This window comes from Coenobita brevimanus, chromosome 71 (assembly GCF_032717465.1).
Source record: "Coenobita brevimanus isolate Jiangsu-jjx chromosome 71, ASM3271746v2, whole genome shotgun sequence".
NCBI lineage: Eukaryota > Metazoa > Arthropoda > Malacostraca > Decapoda > Coenobitidae > Coenobita > Coenobita brevimanus.
In genome coordinates, this window is record NC_137024.1 from 388753 (window position 1) to 411546 (window position 22794).

Here is a 22794-nt window from a genome sequence, read left to right on the forward strand (position 1 = left end):
TCTTCATTATATACCAGGAATATGTTCCAACATACCCTGTATCAAAATTATTGACATACATCTGATGTTGTAAACCAGGAGTTACTGGCAAACAGGTTTTATCAGCAGCAATGGAACTGTAACCGCTTGAAGCTGATGACAAAATTATTTTATTTCAGTTATTCTTACCACCTTAAGATGAATGCAGAAACCACATGTGGTGATGGAGTTATAAACAGTCTTTGCAATAATCTCCAGATATTACAGATAAAAACTAAAATCAATCAGTGGCATAAGTATGCTGAGAGACAATCCTTAACTGTGGACTTAATAATTAAAAAAAAAATAAAAACAAAAAACATACCATAAATTCTTGTATATTATTTATGAGATACAGAGAAACTGACCATTAAAGATCCACTGCAACCTACAAAGCCATTTTGCCAGTTTCTCACAGTTTACAGTACCAGGTGTGTGTAAAATGCTGTGATATTTCAGATCACATCCCTTACCCATAACAAGGACTTTCTGCATCCTGGCCCCCTCATTGCACAGACTTCAACTTGTCCTTCAGTTTACTCTTCAAACCGCCAGCTTCCTTCGTCTTCTTAGCTACATCCTTCTTCTCTTCAGTCATCTTCTTGACTTTCTCCTCTGCTTCCTTCATCCTGCAAAATCAATCATCATGAGTATAAGTACAGCAGTGCCATTTACAGCTGTATTCATGGTGGCTTTGGATAATTTGTAACACCTCTTCCTGAACAATTTATTGTGCACATCCACAATAGTACCTTATATATGTTACTGATACAAAATACTTCAATATTAAGACTATATAAATAACATGGCAGAATGTTTAGGTGTAGTATACAAAATGGGCTATTAAGGAAGAGGTGCTATGAAGCCTCCTATCCCCCATACGTCATTTAACCCTTTCACTGGAGTTAATGCATTTGAGTATTGTATTTTATTTTAAGCTAAAAAGTGAAGGTGGGGACAGATGCCATGAGCTGCTTCACTGTGGTGCTCATTTCCATAACAAAGGCCTTTGAGCCTCTGATGGGTTATTCACCAAATATCCTGGGATACAAGGTGACAGCATCATCCAGGTCACCATAGTTACCTCCCCTAGATGTTACCCTTGGCACTCATTTTACCTACCAACCCACAAAGGGAGGATGGACACCTGAGTCGAGTGACACAGATGCCCACACCAGGATTTAAATCCTGGAGCTGATGGGCCAGCAGCTTTGCAGTGATGCTAACCACTCAGCCACCCCAGCAATATTCAAGCTAGCACCATGGGATTTTATTCATCCATCCATCCATCATCCAGTCCTACGTTGCCCCATGAGGAGCGTAGGAGCCCGGGGCTAAGCAATTGGTCCTGACATTTAAGATGAAAGTGACCAACCTCACTCATCCCTGAGTGGCATTACGTGAGCAATAAACCCCAACCACTCCTTGGATATAAACCTTCACCGGCTCAATCCGATTGGAGCACAATAATTACCCACAAAACCACCAGGCGCCAAAATATGGTTATATGGTTACCACCCAGCGTAGTAAATGGTTTCCTGGTGTACAGGAAACCAGTTGGCTTGTCACTCAGTGTAGAGTCACCCACAGGCAGAAGGAAGAGGAAAGAATGAAGGAATGAAAGACAGAAAAGGGAGTGTAAAGTCACCCGTAGGCAGAAGGACGAGAAAAGAATGAAGGAACAAGAAAATTCCTAGCAGTCACATGCTCAAAAAAAAAAATAACACAAAGTAACCTTTTCCTTGCAACTGGTCCATCAAGAAATTTTATTTAGGTTAGGGTTTGCCATATGTCTGGATTTTCACGGACATGTCCTGCATTTAGGTGTCAAAATCTTCGTCCGGGCAGAATTTTAAAATTCTCAAAAAGTCCAGAATTTCAGCTTCCTTCACTTTTTCTAGAAAAATTTAATATACCATTAAATTCCAATGAGAGAGAGAGAAAGAGAGAGATGTTTATTGTTTTCGTCAGCTGCTAAGTGTTGCCAACTTGGCAGGTTTAGTACCAGCAGCTGGCTAAAATGTCCTGCCTTTTCCTGTTGTTCAGCAACGAGCTTTTTTTTTTTTTCTTGTTTCTTCCATAGTGCTGTTATAGCCATAAAATAAATGGTAACTGCACACAAGTACTGTATATATATAGATACAGTATATATATATACAGTGTATATAAATATATATGGAGCCTCTGTGGTACAGTGTTACAGTGTGCGTTTCGTAAACGGGTGATCCAGGGTTCGCTCTCCGCCAGGGTACTAAACTTTGGGAGTGTTCACCCGGCCATGTACTGCATTGGCAGACACATGGGGTGCTGTGGTTGAACAAGTGTCGCATACTATAAAGTATGCTTGCACCTAGTCGGCTTGCACAGGCCGATTACACTTGGTTCACAGACTACACACACATCCAAAGCCACTCCAACACAATACAGTAGAACAGCTTTGGTCCAGACCCCTTTGATCCGGACTTCTGTTAATTCGGACAAAATTTAAAAATAATGAGCTCCAAAAATATGTTGAAAGTAATTCTAAAGTCATTTTCAGTATCGGCGTGGAAAGCGATCGTCATTCGTTTAGTCTCGGATCATGCTAGGTCGCAACATGGGCGCCTGTTTAAACACACACTAGCATTTGTTCCATCAACTAGTTCACCAACCATTTATATTTTTACGCTGTATTTCAAAAGTTAATCCTCCTTACAATGCCCCTTAATGCAAGTGTAGCTTCTGCAATGAATAAAGGTGTTAAAAGGAGGAGTTTGCTTACACAAAAATGGGTCAGAATATTCTGCAGTGTTTAATGATTACTGTAGGTTATTTTTTGTACTTAAATGTGCTTTACTTGTACATCAAACATTAGCTTCTTGCCCATATGGGCGTTATCAATATGCTAAAGATGACAATGTATTTTTTGCCTACATAAGTTTTATTTTTATTCCAAATATTACAGTTAATTAATTAATTCATTTTTTTGCCTACACGAGCCTTAGTCACTTACTACAATTTAAAATGTAGGCTAGTTTCTTGTCATGGCCTTACCTGTAAATTATGCAATACAAAACTATTGTACATGATTAGTTTGGTTATTTTAGTATCCTTTCATCTTTTGCAGTTACGCAGGGTTGACATATGCCACATATGTTAATAATTAACAAACATACCATATGTAGATAGTTTTTGGTATGAACTGGAGATTACCCTGATGGTCCGGACAATCTGCTAATTTGGACAACCCTTCCCCCCCATATAGTCCAAATGAGAGAGGTTCTACTGTAATTATACTTACAAGCACTTCTCACCACACATACAATCTCTACTAGACAGCCTAAGCCACTTGGTAGAAATACATTGGCTGTATCGTCCTGACTTCTGTTGAGATAGGCCGGTCCTGCAGTGGATACTCAAACGGCTGATGGTGGTGATGATGATGATGATGATGATGATGATGATGATGATGATGATGATGGATGATTGATGATGATGATGATGATGATGATGATGATGATGATGATGATGATGATCAACACATTCAATAGTGGTACAGTATATCTTTCCTCAGTAAACTGAAGTGCTGTTATACGTTTCAGCTACAACAGAACGTCGGTTTAACACGAGACAGGTTCTTCAAGAGGTCACCTAAAATTGATTTTGCGCAAAATCTAAGTGTTGTTTTAATGGAATAAAATAGCCTAGCAACTGAGAGAAACAGTGAATAGTAAAAATGCTTTTATTAACTAATAATTACAAAAAGTATATGTCAGAATGATAAGTCAGAGCCAATCATACCCTGCACTGAAGTTGGGAGGTGAATGGCATCCTTACTGCGTGATATGTTTGAGTACACTGCCTGCTTCATGTCAATCACGCTGCCTCATGTCACACTCGCCACCTCATGTCACGCTGCCTCATGTCACACTCGCCACCTCATGTCACGCTGCCTCATGTCACTTGTGCTGCCTCACATTGCCCACACCCTCCCCCTGCTCCAAACTGGCGCCCAACACTTGATGTGCTGATGCCACATTGCGGAGCATCCAGCACCTTGATTTTCTGCTCCAGTTTAATTGACTGCCTTGATTTTTTCATATTTGGAGTAGCTAATGAATTAATGACTGACCTCTATGACACAGTGGCAATGGTTGGTACTCTCAATGGTTGTGGGGGGAGGAAAGCAAGTCACACAGCACTGTACATCCACTTGTTATAGAACTAGCACATGAACTGAGACTGCTTTGTGGCAGAGTTGCTGTGAAATCCACACTGGTTGTGACGTCATTATCTCACACATTCTCGTTTAGTGACCAGGATGACAGAGAATGTGTTATTTGGCAGAAAACAACTAACAGATATACTGTGGATGTTAGAAACGAGGATAATAATTATGACGTCAGACCTATTATAATTTAAGTGTAGGGAAATTAAATGCCTAAGATATTTAATAATTCAGCAAATGTTCTATCTATCTATCTATTGCCAGACGCCTCAATCCCGTTTGGGGTGGCCACAAACAAATCGCCTCCAAGTCGCCCTGTCCCCCGCCATTTCACTGCCCTGCTCCCAACTCACACCCCCCTCTCTCATATACCTCTCCACCCCATCCCTCCATCTCATCCTCGGCCTCCCCCTCCCTCTTCTCCCCTCCACCTCACTCACATACACTCTCTTCGTCAGTCTTTCACCCTCCATCCTCTCCACATGGCCAAACCACCTCAGTGTGTTCCTCATAACGCTTCCTATCACATCTACATCCACACCACAACGCTCCTTTATATCCTCATTCGTCAGCCTGTCTCTCCATGTGACTCCACAGGCTCCTCTTAAATAACTCATTTCCACTGCTCTCACTTTTGACTTGTGTCCTTCCAACAATGTCCAAGCTTCACTACCGTACGTTACAGTTGGTATCACAATACTGTCATGTAGTAACTTTTTCACTTCCATGCTCACTTCCCTGTTTCTTATCACTGCCTTCAAGGAACCAGCAACCTTTCTTCCCTGCTGTACCCTTTCAAGCACTTCACCCTCCAAACCTCCATCCTTACTCATCACACTACCCAAATACTTAAACGTACTCACATTTTCCAATTCCTCACCATCCAACCTCGCTGTACATTCACTAACTTCACCTCTCTCAAAGACCATCACTTTACTCTTCCCTACATTCACCTTTAGGTTCCGTTTCTTACACACTCTCTCAAACTCATCCACCAAGCCTTGCAGCTCCCCTTCGTCTTCACTCAACAACACAGTATCATCTGCAAACAACAGTACAGGGAGTTTCCAAACACTATCCTCTCTCACCAGGGCCACTCCAACATCCACTACCCTACCTTGTACCTCTTTTATTACCCCATCCATGTACAGACTGAACAACCATGGAGACATGACACATCCCTGTTTCAAACCAACTTTCAAAGAGAAAAATTCACTTAGTTCACCATCCACACGCACTGCAGCCTTCGCACCATCGTACATACTCTTCACAGCATTCAACAACTTCCCATCTACTCCATATATTCTTAACACTTTCCACAATCCTTGTCTATCCACCCTGTCATATGCTTTCTCCAAATCCATGAAAGCCGCATACAACTTCTTTCCCTCCTCTAGAAACTTTTCCACTAAAGATCTAAGAATGAATATCTGATCTACACAACCTCTTCCCTTCCTAAAGCCTCCCTGTTCTTCTCCAACTAATTTCTCTGTTCTTTCTCTAACTCTGTCTATAAGTATCTTACCATACACTTTTCCTATTATACTAAGAAGACAAATGCCCCTATGATTACCACACACTTCTTTTTCCCCTTTCCCTTTGTACAAGGGAATAATTATACCTGACTTCCAATCCTCCGGGACTCTACCTTCCTCCCAGGCCAATCTGCACATCTTCCACATCCATTCTACTACTATCTCTCCCCCATGCTTTAGCATTTCACCACACACTCCATCAATTCCTGGGGCTTTCCCCGATTAAACTTTCTTCATTGCTTCCACAACTTCTATCCTACTGATTTCTTCCTGTCTTCTCACCTCCCTCCTTCTCCCAGCCATTCCCCAGCCACTTATACTCGCATTACTTCCATCCTCTACGTTCAACAATTCCTTAAAGTGTTCTCTCCATCTGCTCACTTTTTCTCCCTTCTCCACTAGTAATCTACCATTTTTATCTTTCACTCCCCTGCTAACTTCACTTCCACCCTGTCTTACTCTTTTCACTTCTCTCCAGAACATTTTCTTACAGTCCCTCCATTTTACACTCAAATTCCTTCCAAATTCCTCATCCACTCTCTTCTTACTCTCTCTTACTAATCTTTTCACCTCTTTCTTTCTTTCTACATATAACTTTCTCTTCCGCCTCTCAACTTCTTCCACGCCCCTATTTCTCATCCATTCATTGTATGCTTTCTTCTTTTGTGCAACAGCCTGTTTCACCTCTTCAGTCCACCACGCTGTTCCTTGCACCCCCCTCCGTCTTCTCTTCCTTCCACACACCACATCACATGCTGCACATATTTCTTCTGTAAATATCTTACACATACCTTCCACGTCTCCCATCTGCTCCTATTCATATTTGCCCAATCGTTCCTCCACTTCTCTCTTATACTCTGCCTTTTTCTCATCCTGTTGTAACCTTTCCACTCTCCTTGCAACTACTCCTTCCTCTCGTCTTTCCCTTCTTCTATTCCTCCATCTTACTTGCATCCTAATTCTGGCCACCACCAAGTAGTGGTCAGAAAGTCCACTCCCCCAACCTCTATATACTCTTGCATCCTTTACACATCTTCGCATCCTTTCATCCACACACACATAATCAATCATTGCCTTCCTTTCATTCAGTTCACCACCCACCCTTCTCATCACTCGCCATGTATACCTGTGGATCATTTTATGCCTGAAGAGGGTATTGGCTATCACCAACCCCCTCCCAGCACAAATGTCCACTAACGCACTCCCATTCTCATCTATCTCAACAGGCACACCCCACTCACCAACTATTCCATCCACCTTCACAATACCAACTTTACCATTCATATCACCAATCAAAAACACTCTCTCATTCCTTCCAAACTTTTCCATGCACACTTCCACATTTGTCCAGAACTCTTCTCTCACTTTTCTAGCACGATCTTGTGTTGGCGCATACACACACACAATCGCCCACATTTGTATTCCAACTTTCAACTTTACCCACACAATCCTTGACCCAACTGATCCATACTGTCTTATGCTCTTCTTCCATCTTTTACTCACAACTATACACACTCCTTCCTTTGCCCTCTCATTCTCATCTACTCCTGCACATATACCCCATCCATACTCCCATTCTCTCACACTTTCTCCTCTCCATTTTGTTTCAGTTATTCCACATACATCCACTTTCGCATCCTCAAGCACCTGGACAATCTCTCTCTCTTTCACCTTATCATTCGCTCCTCTTACATTCTATGTACTCATTACCAAGTCCTTTGTCCGGTCCTGGGTCGTCATCGTTTGGTCAGTCCTTGTCCGAGGCTTCTTGTTTGTTTTTTTAGTTAGTTGTTTTCCGGGGAGGGGCACTAACCCTCAGCAAATGTTGATTATGGCAATAACCAACCAAGAGACAAGTAAGTTTACCCACATCCAAGTTTTCTAGTAGATCCACTGTACAAGATTCACAACACTGTTTTGGTAGTTCTTTACCATAACAAAGTAAGTGTGGACTGCTAATGGTTGGCATGTGCCCTGTAAATAATTGTAAAGTAATTTTTTCAGTAAGAAGAGATGATATTGTCAGGTGGGTGAGAGTCGACTGTTCCATGACATATTCTTCCTTGTTTTAAATGACAGTTCTGTATTATAAACAAATGCTACATATTCATTTATTTAACTGTGAAGGGTCTGAATAACAATACATGTTAATGCCTCCCAACCATAATAAAATCCCTCTTATTCCTTAAAAATAATATGAATGAGTAGTGTTTAAAAAATTCCACGCTGGTGGGGAATGATGTCCACCTGTCCACATCCATGTTCGTTGTTCACTTGTTTTTCCATATAAGCAGACAAAATTCCACGAAATGGCAAAACTACTTTGTGGTGAGTTACAAAACATGGGCCGGGGTGCAGGAGAAATGCCTAGAGAGGTGCCTGGCAGGAAACATTGGGTGCCAAACTTGTTTACACAGATGCACCAAATTTAACTTGCATAAAATTAGAAGTATTTGCTTTAAACTGAAAATATATAGTCAACTATGTGTTGTTTTAAATTGATAATTTAATATCGTTTCACGTAAAATCAACATTATACCGTACAGAAGGCTCTCGATCTTCAATCAGTTTTGGGACTGAAAAAAACGATTGAAATGCGATTTACCGAAGCGCGAACTGATAAACTTACGGAAAATAAATAAATGGGACCGGCGTGTCGCCAACAAATCTACATCATCATTTACGTATACTGTACATTTATACCCACCCAAAATCATAACACAACCATATATTTGCTTATATTTAGTACATATTTACTTACTATTAGCAAGAAAAGCAAGAAATACAGGTTCCACTCACTTTAAATAGAAGGAATGAAGCTTATGTGGTTGAGTGTTGGTTCTGAGGCGGTGGTTGAGTCACTGTTGCCAGCCACCACTGCCACCCTCGCTGCCATCACTCGCGCTCGTCTCAACCCCGCTTGAGTGTACACCTGCTTCCTTGTCCTTGTCACAATCACCGTGGCCACTGCTGTTGATGCTTTCATTGCCTCCGTCATCACAAAAAAGATTTCAAACGTTTGAATGAGGGCAAGCTTCACCAAGTGGCCGATAGATGGCATGACAGATGAACAGATGAGCATCGACTTGCGCTTGCAACCAGGCCTGAGTGATTGAAGCGCGACTTTTGAAATCCAAGTACGAATTTTGGACGAGCGGGCGAGTCCGATCGAGGTACAAAACATCGAAGTAAGATTAATCGAATATCAAGAGCCTTCTGTACCATGATCAACCAGTTTAATTAGCTTCTTAAAAGTGCTGCATACAACTAACCTTTGCTTCATAATCTTGTGTTGTTCTTTCTGCCATATTGTCATGAAGTCATTGCAGAATGGTGACCACACACTAAAGAAGTCAAAAGGTGTCACCTCCTTTCCCTTGCCAACAAACTGGAAGTACTTCATAACCATGTCAAATCTGTCAAGTGAGAATTATGTATTAACCCATCTTTACAATGACATACTTTTCCTTTTCATCAAGCTTATACCAGATTATTTTACTTTACTCAGGAGGGATCCCTAGTACTGAAGGAGTCAGCTAAGACAATTATCTAACCCCTGTAATTCAGCAAGTCTCTCCTAATGACAAAGTCTCTGGAGACAGCACAAATGGAATATAAATATGACATCCTTGTAGGTAAGGGCTTAAGCATCCTAACTAATATAACAAACTATCACCATTATCATAACCCTGTTTCTGAGTACAACGACCTTGTGTCCAGTACAGTAATTAGATCGGACAACACTGCTTTACTGGACTTATTCCATATTGGACAAATAATACATTTTATGATGAAAGTTACTGAGATCAAACAAGATTCTAAGTTAAGGTACAAAGGTCCCTAGAATGTTGTAAATAGTGATACACAAACACACAAAACTGCAACTGGGCATGATTAATAAGGGCAGGTAGCACAAAAACACACACACACACACACACACACACACACACACACACACACACACACACACACACACACACACACACACGCACGCATGCATGCACGCACACACGCACACAATGGTACTGTCCAACATGCTACAGTACAGTGGGGTCTCCCAGTGTGCAGGATTTCAATATGCAGAACACTCAATGTGCAAACTTGACTCACGAACAAAATATAATATTTTAATACGCGAAATGTGACTCTAGGCACGAGTCCGTTGTCTAAAAGCAAGGGAAAAATGGTGTTCCCGCTCAAAATGATAGTATACAAAGCCACCACCATATGGCTGATTGGTTTCCGGTCCTTTCCCTCCCTCACGGCGTCTCTCAAGTCTCAAGACTTTCGGTCTGTATCTGCCTGCGCTGCATCACATACTGTGGTACAGTATTTTTAGCATTGTACAAGACCCGCTCTTGCCCACCTGTTACATCATGGCTCCACTGCTTCATTCCAAGAATAAGGGGATCACTTTGGAGCTGAAAATGAAGGTTATAGAGCTGAATAACAAGGTAAAAGGAACTCAAACACTGGACGTGACCTTGGCATAGGCGAATCAGCAATGAGGAACATTCTCGAGAACAAGGGGTGGATTTTACAAACCGTCAAGACTTATGGAGACAGCGGACAGGCACAGTAACTAGCTAATCCCGCAGTTATACAAATGGAGTGCTGCCTAGCACACTACATTCACAGTTCTATTATCTTTCTTTGTGCAAAAGGCTTTCTTAAAATGACAGCCAATAGTGGGGAGGTACTGTAGGTGACAAAAATAGGGTGACTGACCAAATACATTTATTTCCATTGATTCAATGGTTTCTAATATGTGAAATTTCCAGTATGTGGCACATTTTGTCAACTATATTCTTGCATATTGGGAGACCCCGCTGTATTATAGTGTTAGCATGCCAGCGAGCACAAGGAGACTGATGCTCAGTGAAATCACCTCTCCCAGCCAATGCATGTTCTCACTGGCTGTGACACCTCTCAACTGCCCAGAATACCAGACCCCCCCTCCCCCAACTCTCTGGCTTTCATGCACACTTGTGGAAGCATGCCATACTAAAGGTTGTCTGTACTTAATTCATCATTCCATCCATCATCCAATCCTATGTTGCCCCATGAGAAGTGTAGGAGCCCAGGGCTAGGCAAACTGGACCTGACATTTATACAGTATATATATTTTTTTGCTGAATATTATGACTACCATACTAGAGGTAATTACTACTAAAGAAGTGCACCTTGGATGCAAGGTCACTGTACATTTGTTACAAATGTGATAGTTAAGAAAAGAAAAAGAAAAAAGTAAATAGGAAATACAGTAGTTGGAGAGGAATCATTAACCAGTTGAGATTATTTATGTGGATTGTGATGACCATATTTACAGTGTACCGTGAGCCAATGCAGTGCATGTATCAAGCAAGGCTTTTGTGTTTTGCTTTAATCTCATATGGATTTGAGACTTGGGCTGTGAGTCTGAGAACTACGAAGCATGCAGCTGCAGAAATTACATCGTCCTGCAGTCTACTGGGTTCATATTCATATGACCCTTGGGCTACAACTACTACTACATCAAGATGAAATTGTTCAGTCTGGGAGAGCTTTCAAACTGGAGATATTAGATACAGCCTTTATTAACCCCTGAAATACAAAAATTCATTCCTAGGTTCAGTAAAACTGCCTAAAGTACCACTGCTGCTTAACATTACAATTGAACCAAGAAGCAGTGTGCAGAAATGATTTTTTTTTCTTTTGCACTAAATAACACATATCTCTACATAAAATTCATGTACAGTTGGCTACTGGAAGAAGCATACGCACGGAAGAAATACAAACACAAAAAGTATAACAAATTCACAACAAATGTTTTTATAATACAGTATTAATGATGGAAACCACTCTGGATTCTCGGTATTCTTTCCTTTCTCAGTGCTGTTCAGGGCAATTTTATCAATTAAAATCTCTCCAACAAAGAGCATAGGTGTATACAATTTCCTCTGGCCAACTGTACTTGTGCTGTCTTAATATAAACAAAAGTGTTTATACTGAACAAGATCTGCTATATACTTACTGGAGCTTGCACTCGTTTATATTTTCATTCTCAGTTGCAAGTTCTTTCTTGGCTGAAATTAATAACAGCATTTTAGTTGAGAGATTCCATTTTAAATACTTCTTAAACTACTGTGAATCCTATAAATAAAATTTTGTAACTTATTCAACAAACTTATATATAGTAATACAACTGCCTCAACACAATAATCTATAACACTTACATGTACTAATACATATCATAGGCTTTGTTCAATGGGCAGCCCACACATATTTTTAAGAACTAACCCAAAGGTAGTCAAAACCTAGGAAGGTATGGCAAGGTACTGTAGTATAATGTAAACAGTTATACATTTTTCTCACCTTAATTTTGCTAAGTCCATGGAAGATTAATAAAAACTGTCAAATCATCAATGGTGCCTGTAAAGCTGATCTGTCAGTTTCCCACACTGTTACCATACCAATTATATGGATAAAGCAAATAAAGGTGAGATATTTTGGAATATCCATGGCTTAGAGTGATACATATCTATCATACCAATATTTTGTCTCCTTCACAGTGATGATATGTTCTAAATTGTATTTTTGCTCAAAAGACCATTTTAACAAGTCTGGGAGACCTTGGGAAAGACCTTTCCAATTGGAGGGTTTAAATACAGTCTTCATTAATCACATTACTCTAGTAAGTTTGTTTTCACCTGACAACAATCCATAATGACTTTTCAGCTTAGCTGAAGGCCAGATGTAATCAGATTGGAGGGTATCTCTCTAGCAACAAGGGAGTCATTCCTACCTCAGCTGAGACTAATATGACTTCATGCAGATGGCTCATTATGCATGTTGCGGATGATCCAGTTCCATCAGATGGAAACAAACCAGCTAAAGTCTATCTATCTATTGCCAGACGCCTCAATCCCATTTGGGGTGGCCACAAACAAATCACCTCCACGTCACCCTGTCCCCCGCCATTTCACTGCCCTGCTCCCAACTCACACCCCCCTCTCTCATATACCTCTCCAGCTAAAGTCAAGTTGCCTAACTTGCGTATCTGTAAGCCATGGATTTGTAATCCACAGTACTTTGCCCAACCAGTCCCTATTTTTTATATTCCATGGAAAAAAAAAAAAAAAAAACGAGTTCCTAGGTTCCAAAGTGGCTCATTTCCGAGGAGAGTTATAATATCCAGGCACCCACGATGTATTCTGCGGCTGCTAGCCAATCACAGACAACCTAGACCCAGCAGTCAATCACAGCCCGGCCCTGGTGGCAGGTGTGCACACTACAGCTGCCATGTTTTTTTTTACTTCCTGTCCCATCAACCGCCAATTACGTGTGTTCCCCCGTGAGTTCCGAGCGCTGCCTGGCCTTTTTTTTGTCAAGGTTACCTCTCTTATGCTCTGTTATGGATGACCCCAACCCCCCGTGGCAATGTTCAACCCAGCTGGGTCCAAGAAGAAGGCTCCTCTCAGTTATCAGCAGCGTTTAGACATTATTCGTCGAGTGGAGAAAGAAGAGAAGTTTGTAGGTAGGGTGCTGTAAGGGGGTTCCACGAGGGTTCAGACTAAATATCCTTTTTTCCCCGTGGTTTTTAACTTTGTAAACCATGGAATTCGCAATCCCCTGGTGGGCACCAGTCTCTAATTGCTGCGGATTAGGCGACTTGACCGTATACTAGAGGTCTTCCCCATCTAAATAAAACAGTCTAACAATAGCAAGAATAACTGTAAAGGTCATTACTATACAGAATGGAGTTAACATTACATATACAGTAGTTCCTCCTCGTATACATTAAGTCCATGCTTTGTTACCTTTCTTATGTCCTAGTTTGCTATTAAATCCACAGTAAATGGCAAAAAATGTTGCCTGTTAAATTTCAGTGCTATCTATGAAGCTAATTAGCAGTTTTTCCCAACTTACATTGCTGGTTGTATGACCTGTGAAATTTTGGAACATGTCCCTATCTTTATAATCAGTTCTGAATGGTGTAAAGTTTTCTCTTTCAGCCAATCCCATTTTACCCCCTCTGAGGTGTAGGGGCCCAAGGTCAGGCTATCACAGTCCAATGTTGTATATTTAAGGGTAAATGAACAGCCTACCTCCCTTGGTGGCATTACATGATCGAAAAACTTACAGTCGCCAAATGGGGATTGGACCTAGGGAGGGCTGTCACTCTGACTTGGACATCCTAATCACTAGACCACCATGCTTTCTCTTTTCACTTAGTTATTTTCAGGATACAGTTAATTCCTGGACACTGACACTGTTACTCACCTCTAACGAAGAATTCCATCATGCGATCCTTGAATGGCTGAAGGTGCTCCTCATCAGACTTCTTTATCACCTTTTCCGCTCGGTTTTCACACACTGAGGGAAGACATGGAGGTTAATCTCCATTTTAGGTTGTTCTATTTAACACTTTGAATCAATGTAACATTATTTTTAGTTTAATTTTGTTGTTACCACTTGATTTTATTGTACTTTGGGAAGGCCACTTATACCTGAGTTTATTAACCCTTGCCAAGCTGCAGACCTCCTTTGAGGTACAATGAAGGTCTTCAAGGGCCAAGCTGCAAGCCTCATATGAGGTACAATTTACATAAAGTTATAAAACAGTGGCTCAGGGAAGGTAAACTACCTTACAAAGAATCAGTCCAGCAGGGGTTAAAGCCTCTGACTACTTAACTGCAAAGGTTACTATATGTTGACCAAAATCTTTCGATGTTGGCCCAAACAAACTACTGTACTGCAACATGCACAGTGAAAGGGTTAACCATTTCAGCCTGTGATGTCTTTTTCATTTTATTCTTGTCATCTCCTGATGTAGTTATATACAGCCTTAACCCATGCTGGGCTGATTCTTTGTATGGAATTTTACCTCCCATAAGTCACTGTTTTATAAGCAATGGAAACTGTACCTCATATGAGGCTTGCAGCTTGCTCCAGGATGACTCTTGTGCCTCACATGAGGTCTGCAGCTCAGCAAGGGGTAAAGACCAGCTTCAGGAACCCATAATCTGCTACTGATACACCTTATGCTGTAATGTTAATAAGGCTAACACAAGATGAGTGAATGAGAGTGTGACTGATTCAACTAGGAAGACTATGGTTAGCTTTTCCTTATATATATATTTTTTTCTTTTTCTGGTTCTCTGGATCCTACCTCACCCCATCCATACAGTGAGAAAAGAGGTATAGATGATGAAAATGATGATGAAATCTTAGAAGTCAAAGGTTTCAACAATGGTCAGAAACACCCTTCCTTTGCAGATAACACACAGAAATTTTATTTAAACTAACAACAGTACCAAATTTTGTTCATCAAAGGGAAATTTTAGCAGCAAAAGAGTTAACCTCTTACCCATGGGCCATCACTACCGTGACGCTCATCACATAAGTACCATACAGCGGGGCATCACTTACGTGATCCAGGGATTTATTAAATCGCCTGGGCTTTCAAGTGCGGTCTTGTATCATCTATCAGCACTGCCAGCGTGTAGCTATAGGCAGTGCTGCTAATACCACTAGTACTCGCATCCAGTGTAACCAATTTAGCCATTTTTCTGTGTTTGCCTCGCCTCCCCACCTCGCCTCCCTTAGCCCCTCCGCTGCCTAGCTACAGCCTGGCCTCGCAACGCAACTCCAGGCCGTTTTTTTCCATTTGCTTTTTCCATTGAAATGTGCCTTATGCCCTTTTCTCATACTAAAAAATATATAATAAAAAAGGGAAAAGGCTAACTGATACTGCCATTGGCCATGAAGCAGCTAATTTATCATCTGGCAACACCCCACATGCACGTGGTCACTAATTTTCCCTGTTCATTACCCACTGAAATATCCCTTATGACCTATTCTCATACTAAAAAATGTATAAAAAAAAGGGAAAAGGATAAGTGATACTTCCACTGACCTGGAAGTAGCTAATTTATCGTATATTGTCTAGATTTCTGGCTATCCCCGCAGGAGGGGCCTGGCACAGTCCAGCCATCCCCGCAGGTAAGGGGTTAAACAAATGTGATCAGGTGCTAAACACATGAAAGTGTATTCTTGACCGAATAGTAGGCACTGTAACAGCTCTTCCTTGTAAGTTTATTTCTCCATACTACATGCTAATAAACAAAGTATATAAATAGCATACAAAAGAATAACAAGGTGTACTGTCCATAATACCACTAAAAAAAATGGTGCTCGGAATCTTACTAAGCTGAAACAATATAGCCCATGTAAAGTTATGCCAGCCCACTTGCCACCTGCATTCTCTCCTGCCTTGGGGTGGTCTTACTTTTTGATGGAATGCCCTACATAATTCCACCTCATTCTCACAGTATAACTATGTGATCCATTATGCACCCTTTCACACCACAACACACTTATTCACCTCATGCAGCTCACTCTTTTAACACAGACAATCCTTCAACATAATATCTACAAAAGATCTATGAAGTAGCCAGCTTGGTTCACAATAACTACAACATCTAATACAGGAAAACTGAGGCCTGTGAGGTAAACCATCTTTCAGGGGAACTGAATGGTACATCAGTGATTGTGTGGCCTATTTCTATAGGTACACTGATGATCATTCTTCCACTTAAACCAGTGAACACATTCTACAGCTGTACAGTAATTGCAGTATTAAATATTAATGTTGTTCCTGTTAGATATATGGGTAAGATTCACAAGTTTGGAAATGTTGCCAATCCAGAAAGCTCCATTCCTCAAATATTTTGAACAGTTTGTATTCAGCTATTTATATTTATACAATAAGTCCTCATTATAAGTTGCTTTTTTTTTCTGTTAAGTTAAAAGGAAACTAAAGGAAAATTGTCTCTCAGAGTTCCATTATTACCAATATATAATGCTAGTAAATCTAAGCTATGCATAATGATTACTTTAGAAAGAACTTCACTTGCCTTTAAGATTCTTTTCTATTTCCTTAATGTCAGCCTCCAGATCTTCAAATTTTACATTGGAGACTCGTTCAACAATGTACGGGTCTGGGATGGGCAGCTGAACCCTATCAGTGCCAGCTAACTCTCCCTCATATTTCTGAAAGCATAAATTAGTCAGTTATGGAATGCAAGATATTTCATATCAAAGGAGCTGTTCGACTTTGTGGTGGTTATATGGATGTGCTGGCAAACATTAAGAGGAGTATCCTGAGACGGTTTACCCATACAGAGCAAACAGAGAGCGAGATATTGACTAAGATAGTGTATCTGAGTAAGACTGAGAGACAGAGGGGTCAGAGAGGCTGAAAATGAGATGAAGGTATGGGGTGGAAAGATACGGTAGAATAGGGAGGAGGGAGAGACAGAGGGTTAGATGGAGGGATGGGGCAGAGAGATGTACAAGTGAGAGTGGTGTGAGATGACTGACTGTCTGACAACAGAGAACAGAGTGACATGGAGGTAATTTTTTGTTACCACCCCCTCAGGGATTAACGTGTTTGTCTTCAGGTAAAGAGGTAGGTTGATAGGTACTACCAAATAATTTTACCCACATTACAAAGGAGCTCTAGCAGTGCAGAGGTTACACAAGGTTTTTCTTTGCCCCTCCAGGTCAAAATGTTTAACCAAAGCTGAATACAGTTTTCTGGATATGGCAAGAATATACTTAAAAAAAAAAAAAAAAAAAAATCACTGGATTCATGGGATTCAATCTGTTTAATATTATCAGAACAATGTGCAGTTTTTCACTAGATATCAGTTCAGCAGTCAAATCAACAACTTACCTCTATGTATTTATTTACAACAAAATGTAGTAGAGTGTAGGATGAATCCTTGCTCTTCACATCCTTGAGTTTTGGCAAAATTTCTAAACCAAACCCATCAGCCTGCCCTCTGGTTCGGTTGCCACCATTCATGTAGTTCCCAAGTGCTAATATTAACCCAAATATTCTCTTAATACTATCACTTGTGAGCAGCAGCTGAAAAAAAAAAACACTCATTACTAATTCTTGTAATTCTCTAACTACTGCCTGAGGTCTTGAGTGCTAATATGAACCCAAAAATATTCTCTTAATACTGTCATTTGTGAGCAGCAGCTACAATTAAAAACCAACACTCATTACTAATTCTTGTACTTCTCTAACTACTGCCTGAGTTTTTATTGTATAGTTAGGCTATACATAGCACAATTTCCCTAAAAAAAAAAAAAAATGATAATGTACTGTACAGCAGTTTGCTAACACAATAAATGTGTTTATAAAACTGGCACCAAAGCAAAATGGTTGTACAGATTACATTCCAGAATGAAAGATTATCTGTTCATATTATAGGCAAATCATATTTAATATTATACATAATACAAAACTGTCTAATCCTGTGCTGACATGTACAGTTGTGGAAATACATAAAGATCCACTTCCATACAATAAAGTGAGCAATGACTCAAAACTCAGTGATACAATTTTCAGAGTCCGACAAATTTTTCACAGAATTATGTACAAGTTTCATAACTACTTAACTAAGAGTAGATTAGTATTATTCTCTGTGTTGGTGCATGTATTTCCATGTATAAAGTTTGTAACTTAGATATAAGAGTAGATACAAGAATAATACGATAAAATTATTTTACTGACAGACATTAGTGTAAGTTGTTACACTCATAATCATTTATTGTGTACTGTGCTTGCTTAGTGATGACCAACTTGTACACTGTGTCAAGGGTGTCCCTCATGGAATTTCCTTACCATATTATGAGAGAGTAGTAAGTGAATATGTATTAAGTTGGGACCTGCTAATCACAGTTGCAAAATAAAGTTCACCACTTTAGACAGAGGATACAGTTTTATTTCCTCTACCAAAATGTCTTGGATTTGCCAGTGAAATTCTCTCATCATCACCATCATCTTCAATGCCTTCCTTTCACCTTGGAACACTTAGAGGAGATGATCATAGCAAAACTAACCACAGGCTATGCCATCTTGACACACCTCTCATTCTGTCACTCCTCTTCCTCCTGCTTCCATGTGCACTCTCCCAAACTCTTCTTCTACAGTGCACACAGTCCCTCCAGTGGCATAGCCTAAGAGGGCTCAGGTCTTCCCACTGTCCCACCAAATTGAAATTACAGATTATTCAGTGTGTGCATGCTGTGCAGCAATGCCCCCACCACCACCTCTGGAACAGGACTTTCCTTCACCTTGACCCCCCCCCCCCCATTTGTGGAGACCTGGCTATAATACAGAGTTCCTTTCTTCCAACAGTATCCTCAATCTCACTTTCAAAGACATTCTCTGGTACCCTATCCATGTGCTGTTACTAGCAAAAGTTTGTAAACAATCCCTTGCCAGCACTGAATACTGCTTTTCATATATCTCCTTCCTCCCTAAACATCAAGGAGTATCCTTCCTTCACACAGTTTTTGTGTATTTCATATATCTGTCACAAACATTTCATGTAACATGTTCCATCACCATCAATGAAGTACTGGAAAACCATTGGATATGTTGGTACAATAAAAAAAATAAATAGCACCACCTGGCATGCGTTACATTCTGAAACAGTGTGTAATTCGAGCTGCTGTGATGGAAACATAAGTACTACCCTTGGCACTGAGTACTAAAATATATATATATATTTTTTATGCAAGGAAGAAGGAACCAAAGGCCATGAGCCCGCAGTAACAGTTCCCTCCAAGAGAAAAACAAAATACAATAGAGAGCCAAATTCAAGATCCGATCATGTATATATATATATATATATAAAATTATCATGGTGATGATGATGATGATAATGATGACAGAAATGAAGATGACTGTATTAATGATGATCAACACTTCTACTTTTATACATTCTATTTCCTTGCTTCTGGATACAACCTCACCCCATCAATAGGTGGGAAAAAAATGTAATGATGATGATGATGATGATGATGATAAATGTACTGACAATAGCAAAGACAATGATGGTGATGATCTTGATAATTCCCCCACTTTCATACTTCCTCATTACTTGCATCTGGATGCTACCCCACCCCATCATTAGGTTAGGAAAAAAGGTAATGATGCTGTTGATGATGATTATGATCTCTCACCTTAGTATTTTCTCTGTCATTGTTTCAGGACTCTACCTTACCTCATCCTTAGGTGGGAAAATGGGTCATGATTATGATGATGACCATGACAATGGTGATTATGATGATGATGGTAACTTACATCTATAGTCATCTGAAGCATATTCACACGACCATGGATCACATCTAACTCTTCAGCAAAGGTGGCCTGGAACATAAAACAGGCTGTGCGCTCAGCAAATTCATTGATTTTTGAAAGATCGAGCAAGAATCTGGAAAAGACAGACAATTGTATCTGATTACAAGTTGGAAGTGGGAAGTCTGAAAATTCAAATTTCATTAAAGCAGACTTTACTGATCAAAACCCACTAATATGCCATAAAAATACCCTTCTTGATAACATACACCAGTCTTGAATGGACAGCCCTAACATGTATTAAAGATGGATAGTGTGTATTAGCAACCCACTAATATGCCATAAAAATACCCTTCTTGATAACATACACCAGTCTTGAATGGACAGCCCTAACATGTATTAAAGATGGCTAGTGTGTATTAGCAACTAAGTGGTGACTTGTCTATGGTACAAAGGGCTGCTGGGTCTCAGGGAACAGACCATGAAGTCTATACAGTACACAGTCTAAATAAAAATCTTATCATTTATAAAGGCTCCAACATGGTTGCATGCGTAGGCTTTGGTCACATAATGGCGGCTCTGTCCGCTGCTCAATCTCTGGCAGCCTCCCTGTTCAGCCCCTTATCCTACAAGTCACACTCTTTGACCTTGTCCCGGGTCTTTTTTGGTCTGGCTTTCACAACCCTACCCTCAATGTTCACACTTCCATCTTGCACACCCAACTGTCGTCTTCCATCCTCTCAACATGCCCAAACCATCTTAATCTACCCCTCAGCATTACAACACCAATACATTCCAGTCTCATCCTTCCTCTCAACTCTTCAATCGCAATCCTAGTCCCCCAAGGCCTTTCATTCAAGGATGCACTACACATCCACCTAATCAGTCATTTCTGTAAAAAAACCTATGAATATCCTCTTCCCCTACTGCCCAGGTCTTACTACCATACAGCATTACACTCCTATGACATGCCACATACATTGATCCCTTAACACGGAGGGAGAGCCCTCTCAATGTTAGGAAAGGCAACAGCTCCCTGAACTTCCTCCAATCACTAATTACCCTAGCCACTGAGCTAGCTCCAACTCCATCTCCAGCACATAACATGTTCCCCAAATAATGACCCCTCCCACTGCACACAAGAGACTCTCCAGCAAAATCACTTCTATCATGCCTGACAATCTCTGTATGCTCTCCCAGACACACCACACACACAAAATCAACATTATTTCACAGTCTACCTCTAATACTACTGCATCTCTGCTCCCATTTATTACAAGTACTGCACAAGATGGAGTTACTTCCCACACACCTGTGGCAAACTGCACAATTCCCGCATCGTTGTGGCAAACTGCACAATTCCAACATCCTTGTGGCACACTGCAAATGGCCACACTCCCTCTGCTTTGACAATATTGCCACCAGCCCTAGATACTGTCACTTGTTTTATCTGATTTGCTCTCAAACCCATGCGCTCCATTCCATCTCTCCATTTCCTAAATCTTTCCTCTGCCTCCCTTTCATTCTCTGCAATCAACATCAAATCATCAGCATACAACATCTCCCAAGGGAGTCCATTTCTGATGTTACACAAGAGAACTTTAAGCACATGCATGCCAACATTCATGGAAAAAACGTCACTCAGATTTCCATTAATTCTCATCTGGGTGCATGCACTCACATACATAGCCATATCCACTTTAATCAGCCACTCTTCAGTCCCAAACTTTCTCATTGCCCACTTCACCGCCTCCCTAGAGACTTCGTCGAGAGCCTTCTCCAAATCAACAAATGCAAAGTACAGCTTCCTCTTCTTTCCTATATATTATTCCTGAAGCTGTCGGTTAATAAATTTTGGCATCAGTGGTCTCTTTGCCTGGCATAAACCCAAACTGCATCTCATCAATATTCATACCTTCTAGGACTCTCTCCATTACCTTCATTATCTGGTCCAAAAGGTTTATACCTCTATAATTTCCTCATTCCAGGGCATCACCCTTCCCCTTATACACATTTACAATCACACTCTTCAGTCAGTCATCTGGGACAACACATTCATATGAAATTGAGTTTATCAAATCAGTAACTAAACCCGCTCCTCTATCTCCTGCTGCCTTCAACATTTCAGTCAGAATAAAAATATAAGTATGAAATATTAAAGACAATTGTATAAAAGGAATTACTTCAGTATAAGAGATACAGTACCTTCCAAAGTTTCAAGCTTCTTTACTCTGGGGGAAGGAGGGTTTTTCTGAAGCTGAGTAAACCCATCTGGGAGATGCATTTACACTAAATCCCCATTGTAAGTTAGGCATGTGTTGCAAAATTGTGTAGCTTTTTACAAGCACCTGATACTGTAAAATGGGGGATTGGACAAACCATTTTTAAAAGTACCAATGAAATTTTCAATGATAATTTCTATGAATTGACTGTAGACTCAAAAGCAAAAAAAGAGCATCAATGCATCAATAAAGGTAACACATACCAAGGACCTACTGATTAAGCTACACAAGCTATGAGGGTAGTGAAGATGTTAGCATACAGAAAACATATGGGTACCCAGGGTTAATATAGTACCAGAACATTGATTCCTCACTTAAAACTGTAGATGTATTCCTAAAAACTACCACAACCTGAATAATAAGATACTTTATTGGAAGTAGGCTGTAGCACCAGCCAATCAGGGTGGTACTCCCAAGGGGACTGGGAATGGTGGTGATAGGGAGAGCTGGAGCTCCTGTTTCAGTAGCTACTAGAATATACTGACCATCCCCCTTTGCTGACCTTTTCAGTATGACACTAAAATGGAGAATAGACAAGCACACTCTCCCAAACACTTCTCTAATACCTCATGCACTACCCTACATGTGCTTTACAGATGACACAACATACCC

General features: G+C 40.4%; 1 protein-coding gene across 1 annotated transcript in view; it reads right to left on the reverse strand.

Annotated features, from left to right (window-relative positions):
- Positions 1-405: 405 nt before the first annotated feature.
- The window catches only part of LOC145406606 (uncharacterized), a 118544-nt gene continuing 96155 nt past the window's right edge, over positions 406-22794 (reverse strand). Inside the window, exons 16-22 of the mRNA XM_080277681.1 lie at positions 19907-20036; positions 17480-17674; positions 16659-16794; positions 14023-14115; positions 11774-11825; positions 9033-9176; positions 406-647 (exon numbers count right to left, since the gene is read on the reverse strand). Coding sequence (XP_080133807.1) covers positions 524-647; positions 9033-9176; positions 11774-11825; positions 14023-14115; positions 16659-16794; positions 17480-17674; positions 19907-20036 — 874 coding nt within the window. The 3' untranslated portion in view covers positions 406-523. The remainder of the gene's footprint in view (positions 648-9032; positions 9177-11773; positions 11826-14022; positions 14116-16658; positions 16795-17479; positions 17675-19906; positions 20037-22794) is intronic.